Source organism: Globicephala melas, chromosome 1 (assembly GCF_963455315.2).
Source record: "Globicephala melas chromosome 1, mGloMel1.2, whole genome shotgun sequence".
Classification (NCBI taxonomy): Eukaryota; Metazoa; Chordata; class Mammalia; order Artiodactyla; family Delphinidae; genus Globicephala; species Globicephala melas.
In genome coordinates, this window is record NC_083314.1 from 1,632,159 (window position 1) to 1,654,279 (window position 22,121).

Consider the following 22,121-nt stretch of genomic DNA (forward strand, 5'->3'; position numbering starts at 1 on the left):
ACGGATGCTCCAATCTGGAGAGGCCTCCAGCCCAAGGCTCCTGGGTCCGGGTCGATGCTGGGAGCCTCAGGACAAGAGCGCACACAGTGACAGGGGCCCCTACAAGGAAGTCACGGGGTCAGGAAAAGAGCAGAGCCCAGGGAGACAAGACTCCGCCAGGACACACTGACCTTTAACCTAGCTCGGTGTGTGCATCACAGAGCACATCACAGAGGGGACGACTCGCCCCCAGCCCGGGCACCCTACAGCCTGAGAGCTGGGAAATGGGGGAGGGACGTGCAGCCCCCAGCGGCAGTGGGGCAGGAGGGCCAGGGGCTGTTCTCTGGGGATGCGTCCCCTACCACACGTCTTGCACGGAGACAGATGCTGTTAGCCAGAGGCAAGGCCTCGAGTCCAGTAGGCCTGTCCCTGGGCAATAAAGCATTGTCATATTACAGGGATCAAATATAAATCCATAGGCCAGAGCTTCTGAACAAAAACTGGTAAAAAAAAAAAAAAAAAAAGTCTCAGCTCCAGGTCATCGACCTGCGATGGGGGAGGAGAGCCGAAGAGGGCTTCAAGGGTGGGCGGTCGCAGCCCCAGCCCCGCTGGGAAGCAGTCTCTTCGGCCTGCCGGCCACGGTGTCCGGAGCCCAGGGTCACACCTGGCTGATGATCTCTCCATTCTCAGGTACAAACACTTGCACGGGGGCCCCCTCAGGCGATCTCCGGAGCACACACACGGTGGGCACCTGCCCGGGCCAGGGGGAAAGGAGAGGTGGGTGAGCAAAGCAGGTAGAGACAGCAGGACAGCAAGCCCGGCCACACCATCCTTGTCCCCTAAGGACGCTGACCGGTGGCAGCACCGGCCCAGCCACTCAGCCCTCGCCTCCGCGGCAGGCTCTCTGTGCCCTCATCCCTTTCCACTCCAGCTTTCTTTGGGGTGTGACGGGCACCCTGACCTTTGCTCCACCCCCACCCCATCCCGCCCAGCTCACTTCTCATCACCCTCCCCGTCTGGCAGGTTGGGATGGGCTGGGCCCGGGCCAAGGACAGGTCCAAGCTCGCAGGCATGGAAAGGCACGTCAGCTGGAGGGTGCGGCCTGGGACTGCGGCCAGGGTGCTGCCAGGCCCAGGAAGCCAGCTGCAGCCCAGAGGACTGGGGGCGGGGGAGGGAGGTGCAGCTGGGCCCGGCCAGAATCTTGGGTCTCAAAGCAGCAGCCTGTCGGGGGCTTCTGGAGCACACCCCCTGCAGAGCCCTCCTTCCCAGGGAGCAATAAAGAAAGGCTCACTCAGCACTTCCCTGGCGGTCCAGTGGTTAAGACTCAGCGCTCCCAGTGCAGGGGGCACGGGTCCGATCCCTGGTCGGGGAACTAAGATCCCACATGCCACGCGGCCAGAAAAAAAGCTCATGCACGGTCCCCCTCTTCCAGAAAGAAAAAACTGGGCACAGAAATCAAGAGTGGCCATGCTACCTCATGTCGGGGTGCTCCACCTATATGCTGCCCACCAACTCGGTCCCTGACCTCAGGGGGCCCCAGGTGATAATAACACCACATATTAGTACTTTCTATGCATTGCTCTAATCATTTCACACATATTAACTCATTTCAAGTTCTTACTGCCCCTCTGTGATGGGTCCTTTAAGACTCCCATTTCATAGAGAGCGTGACAGAGGATCAGGGGAGTTAATAAACCTGCCCAGTGCTGGCAGAGCTGAGACTTGAACCGGGGCCTGCGCCCTTAGCCATCAGTCACCCTGCTTCTCAGCTGGGCGGCGGGAGCGGAGTGGGGCGCAGTAGCTGGCTGACAGGCAGTCACAGGTTATGGCCCCTGCATACACACTGCCAGACTCTCCCTCCGTCCTGGGCACTCAAGTCGGGAGACTGGGGGGTGATGGGGATTGGCCTTATGGTTATAAATAGAGGCCTATCTGTTTTGTAGATCATCGGTGGAGCCATTAGGAAAAAAGGTCTTAGGTGTCTGGGAGGGTCACCTCCACTGGCGCACGTGGACACGCGCTCTAGAGCTAAACGCGCAGGCGAACTCAGGAGGCTGCCAGGGGAGTCTTCCTGCGGGCCTTCCAGAGCCGCGAGGAAATGCTCTGGGGCCTATTCCTCCGAGCTGAAAGCTGCCCGGCCACCGGACTGCAGGCCTTGCGCCTGCGCCCCAGCGCCAGATCGCGGGACCTGGGAGGGCCGGACCCGTGCGCGTACCTGTGTGCGCGCGAAGCTTTCGGCGCCAGGCGGCAGGCTGCGCACGCGGAAAGCCCCCTGGCGGTCCAGCGAGTGGGGGCGTGAGCTCCGGAGCCGGGCCCGCTCGTGCCACGACTTGAGCTCCTCGGACACGGCCGCCTTGCTGAGCCCGCGGCCCGCGGGGCTGTCGCGCAAAGAGGGCGTCCGGACCACGCGGCCGTGGGCGGGCGGTGGGCGCTGCCAGCGCGGGGCGGCCGCGTCCTCGCCGCGGCCCGGGCCCCACTCGACCCACTGGCCGGGCGGCGGGCGGCCCTCAGCCAGCACCAGGTAGCGCGCGGCCCTCAGGCAGGCGGGGGGAGGCCGGAGTCGGGGGCCGCGGGGCACGCGCGGGCGGGGCGGCGCGGGCGGGGACGGTGGCCGCAGGAAGGAGATGTCGGGGCTGCTGCTGCCGGGGGGCGTCGGGTGCGACAGGCTGGAGGCGTCGGAACCGCTGTCCTCGGAGCACGAGTGGCAGGCGGGGCACGGCACGGGAGCGGGTGCAGTCACCGTGTAGTAAGTGGGGCGGCGGCGCGGGAGGGCGCTGCGACCCCTGCCGTCGGGGCCCGCGCGGAAGGGGTCGGTCCTATGGAGAGAAGAGGGGGCTCTGAGCCAGCCCTGCCTGGGCGGCGGGGAAGGCATCGCGCGTGCGCGGCCTCGGCCACGCCTCCCCACGTGCCCACAGCCTCCTGGCCCGGCTCGCCCTACACGCCCCTCCTGCACCCCACACCACTGCTCCACTGCACGCTGGGGTTTGGGTCACGGAGGCCACCCACGGCTGCCTCCTGTTCTCAGCCATCTCAGGTGCGAGGCGTCCAGTGGCATTTCATCCACACAATCTGAACGGGCGGACGCCGTCAAGCGTCCGAGGTGAAGGCGTGAAGCTGGTGTGTGGCCCACCCCGAGGGGCTACCAGTGAAGAGAGGAGAGGGCGGGCCCCTCTACAGCCAAGGGCAGAGGCCTCAGGAGAAACCGCCCTGGGGCATCTGCATCCTGGACTTGCCGCCTCCCAGTCTGGAGGCGGTGGTTTGTGTCCAGCTGCGCTGTTCTATATGGCAGCCCCAGCCGGCTAGGACAGGGTGGCCGCATGCAGGTGGCCCTCCCCAGGGCACTAGCTCCGGACAGCCAGCGGGGCTGGAATCCAGCCTCCCTCTGCCAGCACCCCGGGAGCAGGCCTGTCCGTCCAGCGGGGGCGCCTTTCACTAATCTGCACAAAGGCCCTGTGTGTAAAAAGGCCCCCCAGTATGTAAACTATAAGATGCATTTCTGGACTCCAGCCCAGTGCTGCCCAGAAGCAAAGTTAACCTGATGGAAGAACCCATCAATGTCCTGAGGGTGCCCTGGGCTGTAGGACGGTGTGGCCGACACTGCCTGTCGTAACTCGGTCACCGAAACGAGCACCAAACAGCAGGGAACTTGGAAAGGAGCATTGAGTGGATTGTCATTATTCATGGGTTCTGTATTTGCAAATTCACCGACTGCTCAAATTGATTTATAGCCTCAAAATCAACGCTCCCGGCGCTTTCGTGGTCACGTGTGGACACACGCAGGGCCCAGCAGGCTTTCCCAGCCGAGGCGCTGAGTTCTGGGTTCAGCTCTCATACGATTCCCACAGTCTATTTAGTATCATGCTTTTCGTATTTTTGTGCATTTTGTTGGTGATTTCAGTGTTTAAAATGGCCCCAAAGTTGATGCTGCAGGACCGTCTGGTGTCCTGAGCTCAAGGAAGCTGGGACGTGATTTACGGAGAAAATAACATGTTAGATGAGCTTCGTTCAGGCGTGAGATCTAGGGCTGTTGGCCCTGAGTTCAATGTTAATGAGTTGATGGTACGTATTAGATAAGGTGTCTTTAAACAGAAACCCCATAAAACAAGGTTACGTATGGATCAGTTGACAGACACGTTGTGACCAGAAGCTGTAACCCTGTGTGTCCCCGGGAGCAGCGGTTCAGCATTTGCACTTCACAGGACATAACTACCCAAGTAATGAGAATCAACTGTACGTCCGTTGAAAACGTGACCCGTCCATCGTCAAGAGACTAATAATAAAACAATCACAGACAACTGCAAAAGTATCTTCTAAGGTACACCCCTGCTCTCGCAGGAGAGTGTGCAGAGACGGGGAGAAAAGTGGAATCTGGTTGTGCAAAGAGACAAAACCGGAGTCTTTGGAAGAAAACACCTTGCTTCACAAGGGACTCGCCCTTGGCTTTGCTGGTTGGGGTGCAGCCTCTGTTGAGAGGTGCTTAAGAAAAGATCCCAAGGAGAAGCCACTGCACAAGCCATGTGTCACCCACGGGTGTCCCACATAATCCTGGAAGCCACCACCCTCCGAAGGTAAATTCTCAATGGTGGGTCTCGCCCCCTGCATCACTGGGGTGGCCTGTCTCTTACCTCAGGGGCTGTGACTGGCCCCTCCTGCCCTGCATCTCAGGGGTGGCCGGGGCACTGATGCGGCCCTGCCGCTGCCCAGCAACGTTGCGGACGGGGACCACGTAGCAGGAGGCAGGACTAGACTCGCTGGGCCCATCCTGCGGGGTGCTGGCCGGGCTGCTGGAGATTGGAGGGATTGGAGACAGGTCAGCAGCAGGAATGCCTCCATCCAGGGGCTCCGGTGTGCGGAGGGACGGACTCATGCCTCCCACCATCACACGCAGGATGGGGGTCTCCTGCACAGTGCCCCCCCCGCCCAGATCCCACCTGCTCCTTGCCCTCCCTTCCCCCCGCCTGACCTGGACTCGCTTCCGGGCTCGGAAGACTTCCTGGGCTTCTCGTACGGGTGGTCCAGGCTCGTCTCCTTCCAGGGGCTGTTCTGGATGGGGGCCCGCTCCAGGCCCCCCGTGTCAAGGCCTGCTGGCTGCAGCCCCTCGAGGGTTTGGGGCGGGAGAGGCCGGGAAGGCGCATCTGGGGACTCTGGGGGAGGTTTTGGCACTTGAGATGCCTCTGCAGGTAAAGGAAGCCCGGGAGGGCAGTGGTGGGGGAACCAGCCCAACCAGAACCTCCGTGGCCTGTGCCTGGCCCGCCCTCCCGTGGCTGCCGGTCTGGCAGTGCCAGGCCATGGCTCTGGGCCTAGATGCTTCTAAACACTTTATTCTCCTTTCAGACTTACTCCTTACAGCTCCATTTTATACCTGCCTCCTACAGGAAGCCTCCCCAGATTGACTCTCTTGGCTCACATGACTCCCCTCTCTAACCTTTATTCCTGATGCCATATCTGCAGCTAACCTCCTGTTTCCCTCTTCTTCCTCTCACGCTGTGCCCACGTGTGCTGTTTCCTTACTGGCCTGGGCCCTCCCCTGGGCAGGACCTCACCACCCTCTTGGCCCACCTTGACCCCTCAGCATCGTTAGGGTTTGTCACCAGGGTTCTCAATCTACGGACTTGTGTTTCCTCCCTCAGTGCTACCCTGTTTTCACAAAGCGCAATGACCGTGGCCCGATGGCTGAGGCTCTGACGGGTGCGTATGGACGTAAAGGCTAAGTCCCAGGCAAAGGCAGGGAGGCCCGGGGCCCAAGGCTCTGCTGGATTCCCCTTCCCCTCCCGGTCACGATGACCGAGCACCTGGACCGGCAAAGCGTCAGCACATCCCCCCCTCACCCACGCACAGGGCGCACAGGTGGAGCGGACGCTGAGCCCAGCCCGGCTCCCGCCTCCTTTAGCTCACTGAGAACTCACAGCCAACGCCACCCAAGCCCCGAGTTCTCGCGGAGGAGCCCAGCGCTCACAACAGCCCCTAAACCGCCCTCTCACCTTCCTCACGGAGCAGCCCGTCCAACAGGGAGCTGTCATCTGAGGCGCCGTGCTCTGGGGAGGCCAAAGGAGAGAGGAGGAGGTGAAGAAATCCCCCCGCAGAGCTGGGGCATCAGCAGTGCTGAGCAGCTGCCCCGCCCCCTTCCTGATAGCATCCCTTATCGGGAGATACCAACCACGTGTTCAGTTCTGTGCTAGGTGTGAATTTATCACTTGGAAGGAGAAAATAAAAGTCAGCAAATAGGAGTGAGGAGACAGGAAACTCCATTTTAATCCTGGCTCTGCCTTTAGTTTTGTAACCTCGAATAAGCCACTTCAACGCTCTGGGCCTCCGTTTCCCCATCTATTAAAAAAAAAAAAAAAGCCAGGCCTTCCTCTGGCGGGGTTTCCAGGCAGTGGAGGGGAAGGCAGAGAGTCATTTTGGAAGGCCCCCGGGGTAAAGAGATTTTTGCTAACTGTTGTATAGTTTTCTGATACCATAAATACAGCTCAACTCAAGCACCCGCGAATCTGAGAACCCCTGCATTACCAGCGAGAGTGGGAATTGCAGCTATGGGGTCATGGGCTCTCACAGTTCAAGTGAGAGTGGCCGTCCGGGTCAGGAAGGTCCTTCCCTGGTGACAGGACAGCCGCCTAAGGACATGGAGGACGGTCCTTCTGCATGGGCAGCAGCAGTCTGGACCCAGGAAGACAGAGGACTCAAATTTACCATTGTCCCTAAAACACTGAAACTTCAGATACTCGGTCTACACCTAACATGACCCGGCGGGAACTCACAAAGCATTTTCAACTACATTTGAGAACGCGGGTGAGGGCAAACTGACAATAGCTAATTATTTCTCTTGGGCTTTTCTAAGCGCCTTATATACGTGAATTCACGGGATCCTCATAACAACCATGTACGGTGAGATGACCATCTCCCCGTAGCAGCTCAGGACACAGAGGCTTGGAGGAGCTGATAACATAGCTTAGGTCAAACTGCCGGAAGGTGGTTGAGTCAGATTCACACCCAGACCGTCTGACCAGAGTCTGGCCCTTCACCACCACCATTTATGGGCTCTCCTGTTAGCTGGCCTTTCATGCAGAGGTCATTAACCAGAAAATTCTAAGAAAAGTAGATTCCGTTTCCAGCCATCTGAAAATCCTCTATAACAGGGATTGGCTGGTGGCAGGCCTGTGGGACAAATCCAGTTAACTGGATTTTTTTTTTTTTTTTTTTTGGCCACACCGCGAGGCATGCGGGATCTTAGTTCCCTGACCCGTGCCCCCTGCAGTGGAAGCACAGAGTCTTAACCGCTGGACCACCAGCGAAGTCCCTTAAAAAATTTTTTTTTCTGGCTGGTTTTATAAATAAAGTTGTATTGAAACACAACTGTGGGTTTGTTTACGTAACGTCTGGCTGCTTTCATGCTACGATGGCCAAGCTGAGTAGTAATGACGGAGGCCACATGGCCCACGAGCCTAAAACATTTACTCCCTGGACCTTTACAGAAGTTTGTCAACGTTTGCTCCTCAATTTAAATGAGACAGAACCTTTACACAGAGCAGTCTGTAAACATGCAGGGTCGGCTGCCCACGGAGCAGCCCGTGCTTTAAAGTTCAACTGGGGAGACGTGCTCTTAGCTAATGCTGGTTCCCAGCCTCTGATCTTTAACAAAAACCTGGGGAACCGAGATGTTTATGTTTCACAAATGTCAACTGGAAGAAATTGTGGGACTGTTACTGTCACGGTCCCGGGATGCCGGGGTCGGGGGCTGGGTATAGTCATGTGTTTGGGGTTTGAATATATGGTCTGGGAAGACAGCCATCAGCCCCGGCGGCTTAATCAGGTGGTTCATGGGGGCTGCTTGCTGTCTTGGCCACGCTGCCCCACAGCCCTGCCCACAGCCCTGCAGCGGCAGGCGGACACCCCAGGCAGAGGCCATGCAAACGCTGGGCATCCTCAAAGCTGCACCGTCCCGTGCAGCAGCCACTGGCTGCATGGGCTATTTTAAATTAAATTAAAATTTTAGTTTCTCAGCCGCACGGGTCACAGTCCAAGTGTTCAACAGTCCCATGCAGTGAGTGCTGCCGTATTGGACAGCACAGATCTGGAACGTTTCATCATGGAAGAGCTCCTACCAGCGTTGCCAGCACAGGCGCCGCTAATCAACAAGTGCGTCCTGAGCACCTGTTACGTCAGCTCGGTGCTGGGGGGCCTTTCTCATCAGGCTCCCTGTGGTCGATTCGCCCCGCAGCTGACCGCTCCCGCCACCTGCAGAGGACAAGCTAATGGCTGCCACCTGGTAGAATTAGGTTCCAAATTGAGTAACCTTCCTGCGGAGACCAAGAGGGTGGGTGGATTTTTCTAACTTTTTTTGGGTTAGTTTGTTTGCTTTTTTTTTTCTCTTTAATTCAAAACACCTTTCAGCTACTAATTATTTTTTCATACATCTTTATTGCTAGTTAACTATTAATCCCTCTCTACTTCCTGCTTTCAGGGCGAGCCCAGCTGGGCAGATGGCCAAGAGCAGGAACTACCTGTCTAGAACCACCTCCTCCTGGGCTCCCAGGAGAAGACATTGCAACAAGGACCTCAGGCCTCGTCAACACAGGACACTAGATCCAGGACCTCAGGCCTCATCGACACAGGACACTAGACCCAGGACCTCGGGCCTCGTCGACACAGGACACTAGATCCAGGACCTCGGGCCTCATCACCACAGCACACTAGACCCAGGACCTCGGGCCTCATCGACACAGGACACTAGACCCAGGACCTCGGGCCTCATCGACACAGGACGTTAGACCCAGGACCTCAGGCCTCATCAACACAGGACACTAGACCCAGGACCTCAGGCCTCGTCGACACAGGACGTTAGACCCAGGACCTCAGGCCTCGTCGACACAGGACGTTAGACCCAGGACCTCAGGCCTCGTCGACACAGGACACTAGATCCAGGACCTCAGGCCTCATCGACACAGGACGTTAGACCCAGGACCTCAGGCCTCATCAACACAGGACACTAGACCCAGGACCTCAGGCCTCGTCGACACAGGACGTTAGACCCAGGACCTCAGGCCTGATCGACACAGGACGTAAGACCCAGGACCTCGGGCCTCATCACCGCAGCACACTAGACCCAGGACCTCAGGCCTCATCGACACAGGACACTAGACCCAGGACCTCAGGCCTCGTCAACACAGGACACTAGATCCAGGACCTCGGGCCTCATCACCACAGCACACTAGACCCAGGACCTCGGGCCTCATCGACACAGGACACTAGACCCAGGACCTCGGCCTGGTCAGGCCAGGGCTGCAGGTGGAGAGCAGAGCTGCCCCTCTGATCAGGAGGGTGGAAGCAGTCGCATGGCCAAGCCCCTTCCCCACAGCTCTGTTTCCCCTGGACTAAGTGCCCCCTCCCGCGGGTGGTTGGCCAAGCCCCAGGCGTGTCCTGGCCTGCTCCCCACTCCCAACAAGCAGCCTCATCGTGCAATGATAGGAGCAGAGCCACAGCCCTACACCGTCCACCACCCCACACCGCAGGCCTGTGGTCAGAGGAGCCCACAGGGCGGTGTGAGGCCAGACGGGACACAGGAGGGGCTGGGACACACAGACGGGGCACAGCCCCCCGGGCCCCTGCCACCAGGACAGCGACGAGCCCTCAGGGGCTTCCGTGCCCAAGTCAGCAGCTGCCTTTCAAGGGGAGCTCGCATCCTGGGCCCTGTCAGGAAGAGGGAGGACGGAGGCCCCTCTCCACCAGAGCCGGTCGGCCGTCCTGCCTGGGTCGCCCCGTCGCCCGGGGTTACTGGGTCAGCTGTCGCGTGGAGGCATCTCCTCCCTCGTCCTCCACCCCTGGCTGCTGGGGGGGACCTGGGAGGCGTCTGGACTCACCCTAAATTAGAGGCCACGTGCCCAACCGGGGCAGGAGGCAGCCTTGGCACAAAGCTGACCTGAGGGGCAGGGGTGGGAGCTGGGGAGCCCAGGTGGAGGCCCCAGATCCGGTTCAGCCCAGGGCCCAACTCCCTGTGCCAGCTCCCTCACACGCACAGGAGGCCTGGGAGCCAGGAGAGGCCTGGGGCAGGGCGAGCCCAATGCCCTGGCGCCGGAACGGAAGGGAGGCCTCCAAGGACTGACCCGACAGGTTGGGCTCGGGTCAGGAGAAAGAAAAAGCCACACGCGAGGGCCCAGAACCACTTGCTGGAAGAGGAACCGGCCTGGACGCACGATGTCCACTGACGCCTGGGCCTGGACGACTCACTAGGTGCCGCACAGTCAGCGGGCGCTGGACCCCGGGCTCAGGGACTAGACTAAGAGGCAAAGTAACTAGAGAACAGAGCGCGGGGCCCCAGTCCTGACTGGGCGGTTCTAGGTACTTCAGGGACGGTGGGTGTGCACTTCCACCAGAGCATCCGCCGGGGCCCTGCAGCAGTGCAGCGAGCAGATATGCACAGAATGTGGGCCCTCGGCCGTGCTCACGGGACCACCTGCCCTGTGGGCCTGGGATCGGAGGGCTGGACAAGCCCTCGAGATAAGCTGAGGTCAGCCTGGGGGTGCCTCCTGTCCGGGAGGCCTCCTGCAGGGCGTGGATTCCGAGGGAGGAGTGGGTTGTTTTCTAAGGGAATGGGGAGGGTCTCAGGGGAGGGTGATGACTGGGCTGAGGCTTGTGGGGTTGCCACGGGTCAGGATGGGGTGGGGCGGACCGGGGAAGCAGGTTTCCCTCGACGGGACGGATGGGTCTGGGACCGGCCGCTGCTCACCTGGGCCTGGGGCCGGGGTGGGAGGGGCCCCGTTGCCTCGCTGCCACTCCCCCAGGCAGCGCTGCAGGTCCCGCAGCTTCTTCTCTTCCTGCTGCACCGCGTGCTTCCGCTGCCGGCGCGCCTGGCGGCCCAGGTTCCCCTCCCGGCACAGGCGCCGCGCGGCCTCGGCGATCTGCAGCTGCAGGGCCAGCTCCCTCTCCAGGCTGCTCAGTGGGTCCTGGGGGAGGACGCAGTGAGCGACACCGGAACGGCCCAGACCCCCAGCAGACGGCGGTGTCCAGGGCCCAGGCCTCCGAGCAGCTGGCCCAGGACCCACCCAGCAGCCTGACCCCGAGCCAGGCGGGGAGGGACTGAGGTGGACGCTTCCCTCCCACCCCAAAGGGCCAGGCAGACGAGCCACCCGTCACACCACGGGGAGGGACCCGAGGGTCCAAGCCACCCCACGGCCCTCCTCCCGTGCTGAGAAAGGGGAGGATGGCCCCAGGAGCCAGAGCGACCCGTCCACACAGGCCACTGCCTCTCCGGGCCGGCTGCGCTCTTGGCTGGCCTTCTGCCCTCAGGGGACTGAACCCCACGTCCTCCCTTGAGGTCCCAGCCCTCCCGGCACTGGCACGGCTTCCCTGAGGCCACGTGGGCTACACGTTGGCGGGTGCCCCTCGTCCACGCAGAGCCAAGCGGCCTGAGCTGTGTGATGCTAGAGCAGAGACCCCTGCGGAGGGGAAGCAAGGCCTGGGGACCACAGCCGCCAGCCTCGGGGAGCAGGGACGGCGCCCTGCAGCACCTCACCTCTCTGTGCAAGGCCCACTCGTCCAGTTTGTAAGCGGCTCCGATCCTGCGGCGGACCTTGGGGGCCTTCTCCCCCGGTCTGAAGGGGTACTCTGCAGGCAGGATGCCCGTCAGCTCCTGCGGGGGGAGCAAGTTTGTGCCAAGCCGCTCTCCACGCACCCAGCCCTTGGCCGAGCAGGAACAGCCCGTCCGGCGGGCCCTGGGTGACCTGTGCCGCCCTTCCCCAGAGGCCTCTGCCCATCTCCGCGCGTCCCAGCGTCCAGGGCTGTCCCTCGTCCGGGGATCTGCCCTGGCCTGGCTATGGTCCCCTGCAGCCCCTCCTCTGCCCGGCCATATGCCTGGGCGCTGCGGGGAGAGCTGTCCCCTCGCTGTGCCATCCGGTGCCCCGTCGGACCCCCAGAACTTTCTCAGGACCGGGCCTCCCACTCCTCGGCACCGACAGCCCAGCACGCGGCTCCAGCCCCCGGGGTTAAGCCCGCGCTTGTGTGCGGCGGGGGCCCAGCCTCACCGCTTCCCGCAGGCAGATCCTCCTCAGCTCCTCCAGGCAGGCCTCCAGCCGCGCCTCCAGGGCCCTCTGCTGCTTGCGCACCGCGTGGGTCAGCTCCTTCGCGGGGGCCACCGGGCTGTCGGGGCCTGTGGCGGGGCAGGGGCGCGCGCTCAGGGGAGCCTGTCCCGGGCGCCGTGGGACGCCCCCGGGGCTGACGGCGCACACGCGCGCTCAGGCGGCCTCACGCCTGCCCAGGCTGCGGGCCGGCCGCCACAGCAGGCCGTGTCACACCCAAAAGGCGGCGTGTACCCCGGCGGCCCGACGGCACCGTTACGGCTCGGAGGGACGGGCGGCCCCTCGGCCGTGTGCGGTGAGGGCCAGGCTGTGGTCAGAGCCCGTTCCTTCCCGCCCTTCCCTTCCCAGCCGCCACCCGTGGCAGGTGCCTTCTTCCTTGTCTGCTCCCCCACCCCTCTCACACACACACACACACACACACACACACACACATACACATACACATATACACATACATACACACACATACACACTCACACACATATACACACACATACACACATATAGACACACATACACGCACACACATACACACACTCTCACACATATACACACCTACATACATACACACACTCTCTCACACACATACACACACCTACACACACACACACACACACACACACACTGCACGCGCATCTTCTCTCTCTGTCCAAACCAGACCCGACTGGGCCCATCGGCTGTGGCCAGCCTGAGCCACGGCCCCTTCCCGCGAACCAGATAAGAGTTTTCAGCTTCTTAGGAATCATGGGGCCAGAGCTGAACACGGCAGGTAGCTGTTCAGATAGGATTGGCACTCCAGGCCAGAGCCCCCACTCCCACCCAGGGAGGAAAACTCTCAGCCCTTCCAGGGTCTGCACCCCCCTTCCCCGCACAGTGGCCTCCCCGCCGCCCCCGCCTTGGGCCCCTCAGCCTGGCCGGGCCTGGAGCCTGGGACTCGAGGAGTTGGTGGGGTCGGGGGCGCCCAAAGCCCTCACCAGACTGCAGGATGATGCCGCTGTCGGTGTCGCTGACCTCATCCTTGCTCTCCATGGTGGACTTCTGGGAGGAGGGGGCACAGAGGAGGAGGGGCCGACACCCTTCCCAGCCTGGGCCAGGATGTGCAGGTGGCCTGGAGTTTCCCCAGCTTTTAAAAGAACAAAAAATGATACACGTAAACCCCCTTGCCTCCAAACAGAGCTGTTGAGTCAGGTGGGTGAGGGTGGGAGATGTGGCGTGAGGCCCATGCTTCCGGGGGAGTGAGTCTGGGATGGGGGTGTCAGTGCTAGGGGCGCTGCGGACAGAAGGCTCTGTGGGCCTCTCCAGCGCACCTGCCCTGGGCCCAGCCTGGGCCCCTGCCGCCTCCTTCCCAGAGAGGCCTCCGAGCCCAAGGGGTGACAGCAGTGGTGGCCACAGGGACCACGACACTGGGGAGAAAGCCCATGAGGACAGGAGCAAAGAGAGAGGATGGAAAGGAGGGAACAAGAAAAAGGTGGGAGGACAAGTCAAGGAGGAAGGGAAGGAGAGGAGGGAGGGGAAACGTCGGTGCCAGGAGGGAGGCACGGCTGACGGTCCTCAGCCCGAGACCCATCCCGCTGCCCCCGTGGGTGAGGGCACCGGGCACTCAGCCAGGCCCTGTCCCGAGGCCCACAGCCCAGGCTGCCTGCTGTCTGTCTACACCAGGCGGTCCACCCGAGGGCAGGTGCCCAAAGCCGTGAGCCAACTCCCGGGCCACCAGCTATGCCTGGGAGGCCCCTCGAAGGGGAGGGGGCCCGGACCTCACACCCCACAGCCGGGAGCGAGGCAGCGCGCACGTGCATGTGTGTTGGGCGCGTGCTGCCGGGGCTGGAGGGGTGACCAGAGCCAAAGCTGCCCCAAGATGGGAAGGAGACCACGGCCACTCTGCTTGCCCGGGCCGGGCGCACGTATGCAGCTCAGGTAGAGTTCCAGGTGTGCGTCTGCCGGCAGCAGTCACCCCGGCCGCACCCGCTGGCGCCCCCTCTCTCCTCGCCAAGTCTGCACCCCTGCTCAGGGTCCCAGCTGGCCGGGGCCTGGCGGCGGCTGGCTGGAGCCAGGGTGGGGAGCGCGGGCGGGGCCCGGGCAGGCGGCCTGGAAGCCCAGCCACCTGCTCCCTGAGTCAGCCATTGAGCAACCGTGCAGAAGTCCTCCGGAGTCTCTGTCTGGAGCTTCTCCTGCTTCTCCTCAGGGCATCACTGCTGGGCAGGGGGGCTCCTCAGCCAGTGGGAGACAAGCTGAGCCCGCAGCCAGGCCCCGGGAGGAGGGACCGCTGACGGCCAGGCCCCAGGAGCACCTCTCTGCCCATGGACAGCTTTACAGACCTACAGAAACAGCACAGCCTATCAGAGCACCTTGGGCCTGTTAAAAACCTCGCCCTGAAAACAATAGGTACCTGCACTTTGGAGTTTCAGTTCTCCAAGGAAGTCTAGAGAGTGGAGGGGAGGATTTTTTTTTTTTTTAAAGTTTATATGGGGCCTTTGCGAAGATGCCAAGGAGAGAGCCTGGCCACACGTTCTGGGAACCGAGACCAGGGTACTGGGCGTGAGTTAGCTCTGGCCGGTTCACCCTCCCAAACCCTCATCCCTCCTGGAGATGGAGCGGGACAGACGGCAGGCAGCTCCCCCGCCGCCCGCTGCAGAGCCCTGGGCAGCCTGTGGGCCTCCCCAGCAGCCAGGGGCAGGGCCCTGTCAGAGCAAGGAAGCAAGGCCGTCCTAGCACGTCTGCTTGGACGAGGGAGGGGGTGATGTGGGAGGGAAGCCATCCATTACTCACACTTACTAATTAATTATTAACCATTAAGGAGTCGCCTTGGGAAGCTCTGACAACTCAGCCCTGCTTCTCATGCTGTTGCCTGTTGCAGAGTGAGCAGGAATTGCCGGGACCGAGGGGTGGCCCGGCAGAACGGCCCCCTCGGCCCCTTCCTCCCTCTGGCCAGGGTCGGGGGCAGGCCTGCTCCAAGTAGGGCAGAGAGCACGGACCGGAGGTTGGAAGCCCCAGATTCCAGCCTGGATCCTGCCATCACCTATGTGATCTTAGGGGAGCTCACCTCACCTCACCTGGCTGGGCCTCCCGTCCTCACAGGCACGGTGACAACTGGACGGTACCCGGGGCCCTGGCCAGTCCCCACACTGAATCTGGATAGCGCCAGGTTGAGCAGGAAGGACCCACACCTGTGCGGCCCGCTCATCTGCCTCCCCGGGGGCGGCCCTCCGGCTTCGGGGACCCTGTCCCAGGGCCCGCAGGCTCCCGTGGGTGTTGAAGGCATGCCTTTCAGATATAGGCAGTTCTGGGAATATCCCCGCCTCTCCGCATGGGAACCCTCCCTGCCCTCCAGACCCGCAGCCCCAGGTGGCAAGCCCTATCCGTCCACCCCGAACAGAGAAAAAGAATGGAGAACAAGCAAACGAACGCAAACCCCCAGGAAAAGGCAGAGGAGGACAACAGGGGAGGAAGGGGAGCGCCGTGCACTTGCCCTCGGGCTGAGCCACTGGGACCCTCTCCCGTCACAAATGTGGCCCCAAAGGGAGGCCCTGGGACTCTCTCGTCCCAGCCTTCCCCGCTCCCGTGGAAACTGAGGCCTGGGAACTACAGTGCCGGGTCCCCATCCGAGCCCACCAGCACCCCCATCACCCCTGTGCCCTGTGGCTGACGGCCACCGCTGGGCCCCCCCCACCCCTGGGCCGGCTTGCCCTCGCCCCAAAGACCGGCTCCAGCTGCCCCACCCTCACCTGCTTCCAGCTCAGTCCAGGAGTCCGGGAAATGCCCCTGGTCCCAAGTCAGGGGACCGAGGGGCCTGGCATGTCTCCTCAGGGTGTCCCAGGCCGCCCCGTGCTCTCTGGCCCACTTCCGCTCCCCACGCCGATGGCCGGTGGCTGTCCCTCCCCTGGTCCCGCCTGTGTCCCTCCCAGGCTGCCCGGCCAGGGGAGCCAGGTTACTTGTTCCAACCTGAGTCAGAGGGAGGAGCGGTGAGCAAGCCCTTCCCAGAGCAAAGCCTGCCCCACAGGCAGCCCGGGCCTCTGCACTTCCGGGGGCCGCACAGGCGGGAGAAAGGGGCTCCCCACGGAGGAACCCCAGAAGAAGGCAGCAGGGATCAGGCCTTCGCGGCCTCAAGGGCCCCCCTGCCCTGTGCTGAGCCGCCCGCCCCCCCAGATTCCGGCTCCGCGCAGCGCCCAGAGCAGGCGAAGACCCCAGCGCATGGGGACCACCGGCGAGAAACCTACATGCTGACAAGGAGGGTCCCTGCTCCCCAGACCCTGAAGCGGGGCCAAGGCCAGATGAGATTAGAAACTCCGGGCCGGGCCGTGACCCCGGAACTCCACGCGGGGCGGCTCTGGGGTCCCACAGCAGGCCAGGCTATTCTGATCACAGACATTTCCCTCCAGAATCATCATGGCCGCCACCTCCCTGTTTATCTTTACAACCATCCCTCCACAGGGCCCATGGCGCATTGACATGGACCCCAGTCCTCTCCCTAGTCCACAGGAGGGCCACTGGGATCCCGGGGTCTAAGCTCAGTCCCCCAACCACCGGGGGCCAGAGACCAAAATGGAACTTGTTCCCTACAAGGAATGAGCCTCTGGGTCTCCACGCCACTGACCTTCAAGGAAAACCAACAGTTTGGAATTCACTCTATTTCATTGGTGGAAGCAAGGGCCAAAGACACTGTGACCCATCACAGGAGGCAAGAAGACAGACAGCGCTGCACACGAAGGAGACCCCTCAAGGCTTAACGCCACCTGCTTTTCTCACCACGCCCCTCACCTTGGGATCCCAGCACTCACGAGTCTCCAGTAGCTCCACTCCCCCAACACCAAGATGAGCTCCCCAGCCCCAAGACCACCTCTCGAGCCCGTAGACAACCTCCCCATCCCCTAGACCAATCCCAGCTCCAAGACCACCTCCCGAACCCCTAGACCACCTCCCCATCCCCAAGACCAAATACCTAGCGCCAAAGACTACCTTCCCAGCCCCTAGACCACCTCCCCAGCCCCTAGACCACCTCTCCAGTCCCTATAGCACCACTCCAGCCCCAAAGACCACCACCCCAGCCACAAGACCACCTCTCCAGGCCCTAGACCACCTCCCCAGCCACAAGAGCATCTCCCCAGGCCCTAGACCATGTCCCTAGCCCCGCGACCACCTCCCCAGCCCTATATACTACCTCCCCAGCCCCTAGACCACCTCTCCAGCCCCAAAGACCACCTCCCCAGCCCCTAAACCACCTCCCCAGACCCAAAGACCACCTCCCCAGACCCAACGACCACCTCCCCAGCCCCAAAGACCACAACCCCAGCCCCAAAGGTCACCTCCCCAGCCCCAACAACTACCTCCCCACCCCCTAGACCACCTCCCAAGCCCCAAGACCACATACTCAGCCCTTAGTCCACCTCCCCTGCCCCAAAGACCACCTCCCCAGCCCCAACGACCACCTCCCCAGCCCCAAAGACCACCTCCTCAGTCCCTAGTCGACCTCCCCATCGCCAAAGACCACCTCCCCAGCTTCAAGACCACCTCCTCAGTGCCTAGACCACCTCCCCAGCCCCAAAGACCACCTCCCCAGCCCCAAGACCACCTCCCCAGCCCCAAAGACCTCATCCACAGCCCCTAGACCACCTCCCCAGCCACTGGGCCACCTCACCAGCCCCTAGCCCACCTTCCCAGCCCCAAAGACCACGTCCCCAACCCCTACACCACCTCCCCAGCCACAAAGACCTCCTCCCCAGCCCAAAAAACCACCTCCCCAGCCCCTAGAACACCTCCCAAGCTCCTAGAACACCTCCCCAGCCCTTAGACCCACCCCTAAAGACCACCTCCCCTGCCCCTACACCACCTACCCAGCACCAAAGACCACCTCCACAGCCCCAAAGACCACCCCTCAGCCCCAGGACCACTTCCCCAGCCCCAAAGACCAACTCCCCAGCCCCAAAGAAAACGTCCACAGCCCCAAGACCACAGCCCCAAGCGGAAGACAACCTTCCCAGCCCCAAAGACCAACTCCCCAGCCCCTAGACCACCTCCCGAGCCCCTAGACCACCTCCCCAGCGGCAAAGACCACCTCCCCAGCCCCTAGTCCACCTCTCCAGCCCCTAGACCACATCCCGAGCCTCAAAAACCACCTAGCCAGCCCCAAGACCCCGTCCCCAGCCCCTAGACCACCACCCCAGCCCCAAAGACCAACTCCCCAGCCCCTAGACCACCTCCCCAGCCCCTAGCCCACCTCCCCTGCCCCTAGCCCACCTCCCCAGCCCCTAGACCACCTCCCCAGCCCCTAGACCACCTCCCCAGCCCCTAGACCACCTCCCCTGCCCCTAGCCCACCTCCACAGCCCCTAGCCCACCTCCACAGCCCCTAGACCACCTCTCCAACCAAAAGACCACCTCCCAGCCAGAATACCACCTCACCAGTCCCAAAGATCACCTCCCCAGCCCCAGGACCACTGCCCCAGCCCCTAGACAATTTCCCCAGCCACAAGTCTACCTCCCAGCCCGCAGACCACCTCCCCAGCCCCTAGACAAATCCCCAGCTCGAAGACAACCTCCCGAGCCCCTACACCAACTCCCCACACCTAGACCACCTCCCCATCCCCAAGACCACCTCCCGAGCCCCAAAGACCACCTCCCCAGACTCTAGGCCACCTCCCCAGCCCCTAGACCCCCCCCCAAAGTCCACCTAGCCAGCCCCAAGACCATGTCCCCAGCCAGAAGACCACACCCCAGCTCCAAAGACCAACTCCCCAGCCCCTAGACCACATCCCGAGCCCCAAGACCACCTCTCCAGCCCCAAAGAACATGTCCCAGCCCCAAAGAACACCTCCCCAGCCCCAAGACCACCTCCCCAGCCCCAGAGACCACCTCCACAGCCCCAAAGACCACCTCCCCAGCCCCTAGACCCACTCCCAGCCCCAAGACCACCTCCTCAGCCCCTTGACCACCTCCCCAGCCCACAGACCACCTCCACAGCCCCAAGACCACCACTCCAGCCTCAAGACCACTTCCCCAGCCCCTACACCACCTCCCCAGCCCCTAGTTCACCTCCCCTGCCCCTAGACAACCTCCCCAGCTGCAAAGATCACCTTCCCAACACCAAAGACCACCTCCCCATTCAAAAGACCACCTCCCCAGCCCCAAAGACCAACCCCCAGTCCCAAAAACCAACCCCCGAGCCCCGAGACCATCTCCCCAGCCCCAAGACCATCTCCCCAGCCCCAAAGACCAAACCCCCAGCGCCACTACCACCTCCCCAGCCCCAAAGACCAACTCCCCAGTCACAAAGACCAACCCCCCAACCCCAAGACCACCTCCCCAGCCCCAAATACCACCTCCGCAGCCCCAAAGACCACCTAGCCAGCCCCAAGACCACGTCCCCAGCTGGAAAACCACCACCCCAGCCCCAAAGACCTAATCCCCAGCCCCTAGACCACATCCCGAGCTTCAAGACCACCTCTCCAGCCCCAAAGAACACCTCCCCAGCCCCTGTCCCAGCCCCCAGGGCAGGGATGACAGAGGAAGTCACCCCCCCAACCACCTTCTGTGGAGCTGTGTCACCAACACAGGCAGTCTCCCCACTCCCCCTGCACACACACCCATCTCCCCTCACATTCCTGTGCACACCCTCTGTCCAAACAATGTGAGCCCTGAGCCCTCCAGGCTGACCACCGCCTTCTTTACCTAGGCTGAGGGGCCCCAACAGGGGACAGCCCCCCTGGGCTGGGGGGCCTCCTCTGGGTCTCCCAAAGAGCCCGCAGCCCTTCCCTTCCCCCCCACAGGTTTGTCACAGTCTTCCCACAACAAACAGAGGAGTTGACTCTGAAGCTGCCTCCACCCAGCCTCCACCTTGCCCATCCCCCAGCTCCGGGGGGGAGGGAGTGATGGAAGTTTCTAGAATCAACTCATAGCATATTTTTTAATGCATAAACTAAGATGAAGAGAATCACTAAGATAATGGATTATATTAAATACAGTTCTAAAAACAGTGAAACATAGTAATCTATATATGTTTCTTTATTAACATCAAACAGGATCTAGTAGTGGGCAGTTCCGTAGCAATGACGATGGTAAACGATGTTTCATGACCGACGGTAAACCAGGTTTCAAGACAGCGATCACAACTGCACCGTGATATGAAACCCTCTGTGGTGTCTATTAATGGCAAATCACAGGTACTACCAAGGGTTACAAGGCAATGCTAAATTTCAGTAAAGGTTAGTGAAAAATAAACCCTTCCCATCCGAGTACACGACCCTCTGAATGCTATCCACAGATGCTTCGGTGCCCACGGACCCAGTTAAGAATCCCGCCCTCAGGTAACCACCCCCATCTCTGAGCTCAGGGAGAGAAGGACAGAGGACCGACCAGTCTCCGCGTTGATCCTCTGGAATCCTCCAAGGCCCCTTGCTCCCTCAAATTCACACGCAGCATTTCCCAGCCCAGCAGGATCTGAGGCTTGGAGTGGGACCAGCCAACCAACTCTCCCAAGATCCCCAAGGCCATGGATCTCCCTGGCTGCCATGCCCTTCAATTCAAAGTATCCAGAGTGGGCATTCCAGAGGCCTGCTGAGAACGTGGGGTTCAGCGCCCTGCTCCCAGCCAGTGCCCTGAACCCCAACCCCACAGCATCATTGGTGAGGAAGTGGGGTTTCCCCACACACTTGGAATCTGATCTTTGAAAGAAGGGAAAAAATTGCATCTCTTTAGGGTTTTCATCTCCTAAGGAAAAGTCCTGAATCAGAAAACTCTTGCACCTCCTGCATCCATCCACTCTCCATTATTTTTTTTAAGTTCCTCCTTTAAGTTTCCTGTGATACATGAGATCGGAAGTCAGAGCAAGGGCCCGACCTGACGCCCCAACCAGCACCCAGCAAAGAAGAGTCTCAGGCGCTCCTACAATTTCACTTAAACAATTAAGGAGCCAATGGTCGGCGGCTCGAGCCAAAACAGTGAAAAGAGAAAGGAGGGAAATATCCCGGGACCCTCCAGGCGAGGGGGGCGGGAGATGGTTCCTCAAACTGTTTTCTTTCCCCTCTCCTCCCTTCCCAGTGGGAAAGGTGCTCGCCTCCAGCGAGCGATGGTGGAGCGGGCTGGGACAGGGGACTCCACGACGGCCTGGAATGCGCCCTGGAATCAGACCTCTAGGCTCTCCTCAAAAAGCCCCTTTGTCCGGTCCACCCTGCTCCCCTCCCCCACCGCGCCCTCCGCGTCCAGGCGGCCCGAGACTCGGCTCCTTTTGTCTGCCTTCCCGGAACCTGCCAGGGGATCCACAGGCGTGGGGAAGGTCGGAGGAGAAAGGTCGAGGAGACGGAAACATGCATTTTCGGTAGGAACTCGGAATTCCCACCCCCCGGCAAATTCCCCCCATTCCCCGCAGGGCCCCCTCCTCTAAGGCGGAAGACTGTGGGTTAGGGGCTCGATCTCCCCGGCTCCCGCGTCGCGCCCCGGCGCTCCCCCTTACCTGTCCCATGGAGATCCCTCGCCGCCCGCCTGCCCCCGCGCCCCCCGCGCGCGCCTCGCAGCCTCGGGACCTGCTCGTCCAGGCCAGCTCTCCTCCCCCCGCGACTCCTCCCGGCCTCCCCTCCCCGGAGGTATTTCATTTAACTTCGGCATTTGCAGCATCCCAAATGTTAAAGATCCCAAGACATCTGTCCCCTGGGGCGTACCAAGGCCCAGAGGAAAGAGGGGAAAGACGCAGGAAGGGACCCGGGAGTCCGATCCGGGAGCCGGGGCGGGGCCGCGCGTCGGGGCGGGGAGGTGCCCGCGGGGGTGGGCGTCCCGCGGGGACCCGGGCGCGGGGCGAGGCCGGCCCCCTCTTCCCGCTTCCGGACGCGCGCGCGGCGGGACCCCCCCGCGCAGCCAGTTCCCGCGGCCCGGCGGGGGAGGCTCCTCCCGGACCCGGGCCGCCTTGCCTCCGCGCGCTCCGGCCGGCCCGGCGGCTCCCGCGCCTGGAGACCCGGGCTGAGCCGAGGGGGTGCCGCGTCCACCCCCAAGGGCGCTCCCCGCCCCCCGGCCCCCCATTGCCGCGGCCCTGCCGCCCCCCGGCCCCCCTGCGGCCCCGGCCGGGCCCCCTCCCGCCGCTGGCGGCCCC

The 22,121-nt window shown here is 62.0% G+C and overlaps 1 protein-coding gene across 2 annotated transcripts; it reads right to left on the reverse strand.

Annotated features, from left to right (window-relative positions):
• Positions 1–637: 637 nt before the first annotated feature.
• Positions 638–21,652, reverse strand: INAVA (innate immunity activator). Of its 2 annotated transcripts, XM_060285013.1 has the most exons (10): positions 21,492–21,652; positions 13,025–13,173; positions 11,997–12,121; positions 11,489–11,605; positions 10,703–10,919; positions 5,961–6,014; positions 4,943–5,153; positions 4,605–4,763; positions 2,183–2,795; positions 638–730 (listed from the first exon to the last, which is right to left on the reverse strand). In XM_060285013.1, exons 1-10 carry the CDS (start codon positions 21,650–21,652, stop codon positions 638–640), a joined length of 1,899 nt encoding a protein of 632 aa, XP_060140996.1. The 2 variants fall into 2 exon arrangements, with proteins under 2 accessions (XP_060140996.1, XP_060141000.1); XM_060285017.1 differs by lacking the exon at positions 21,492–21,652 and having other exon boundaries at positions 2,240–2,795; positions 13,025–13,079.
• Between the last annotated feature and the right edge of the window lie 469 nt (positions 21,653–22,121).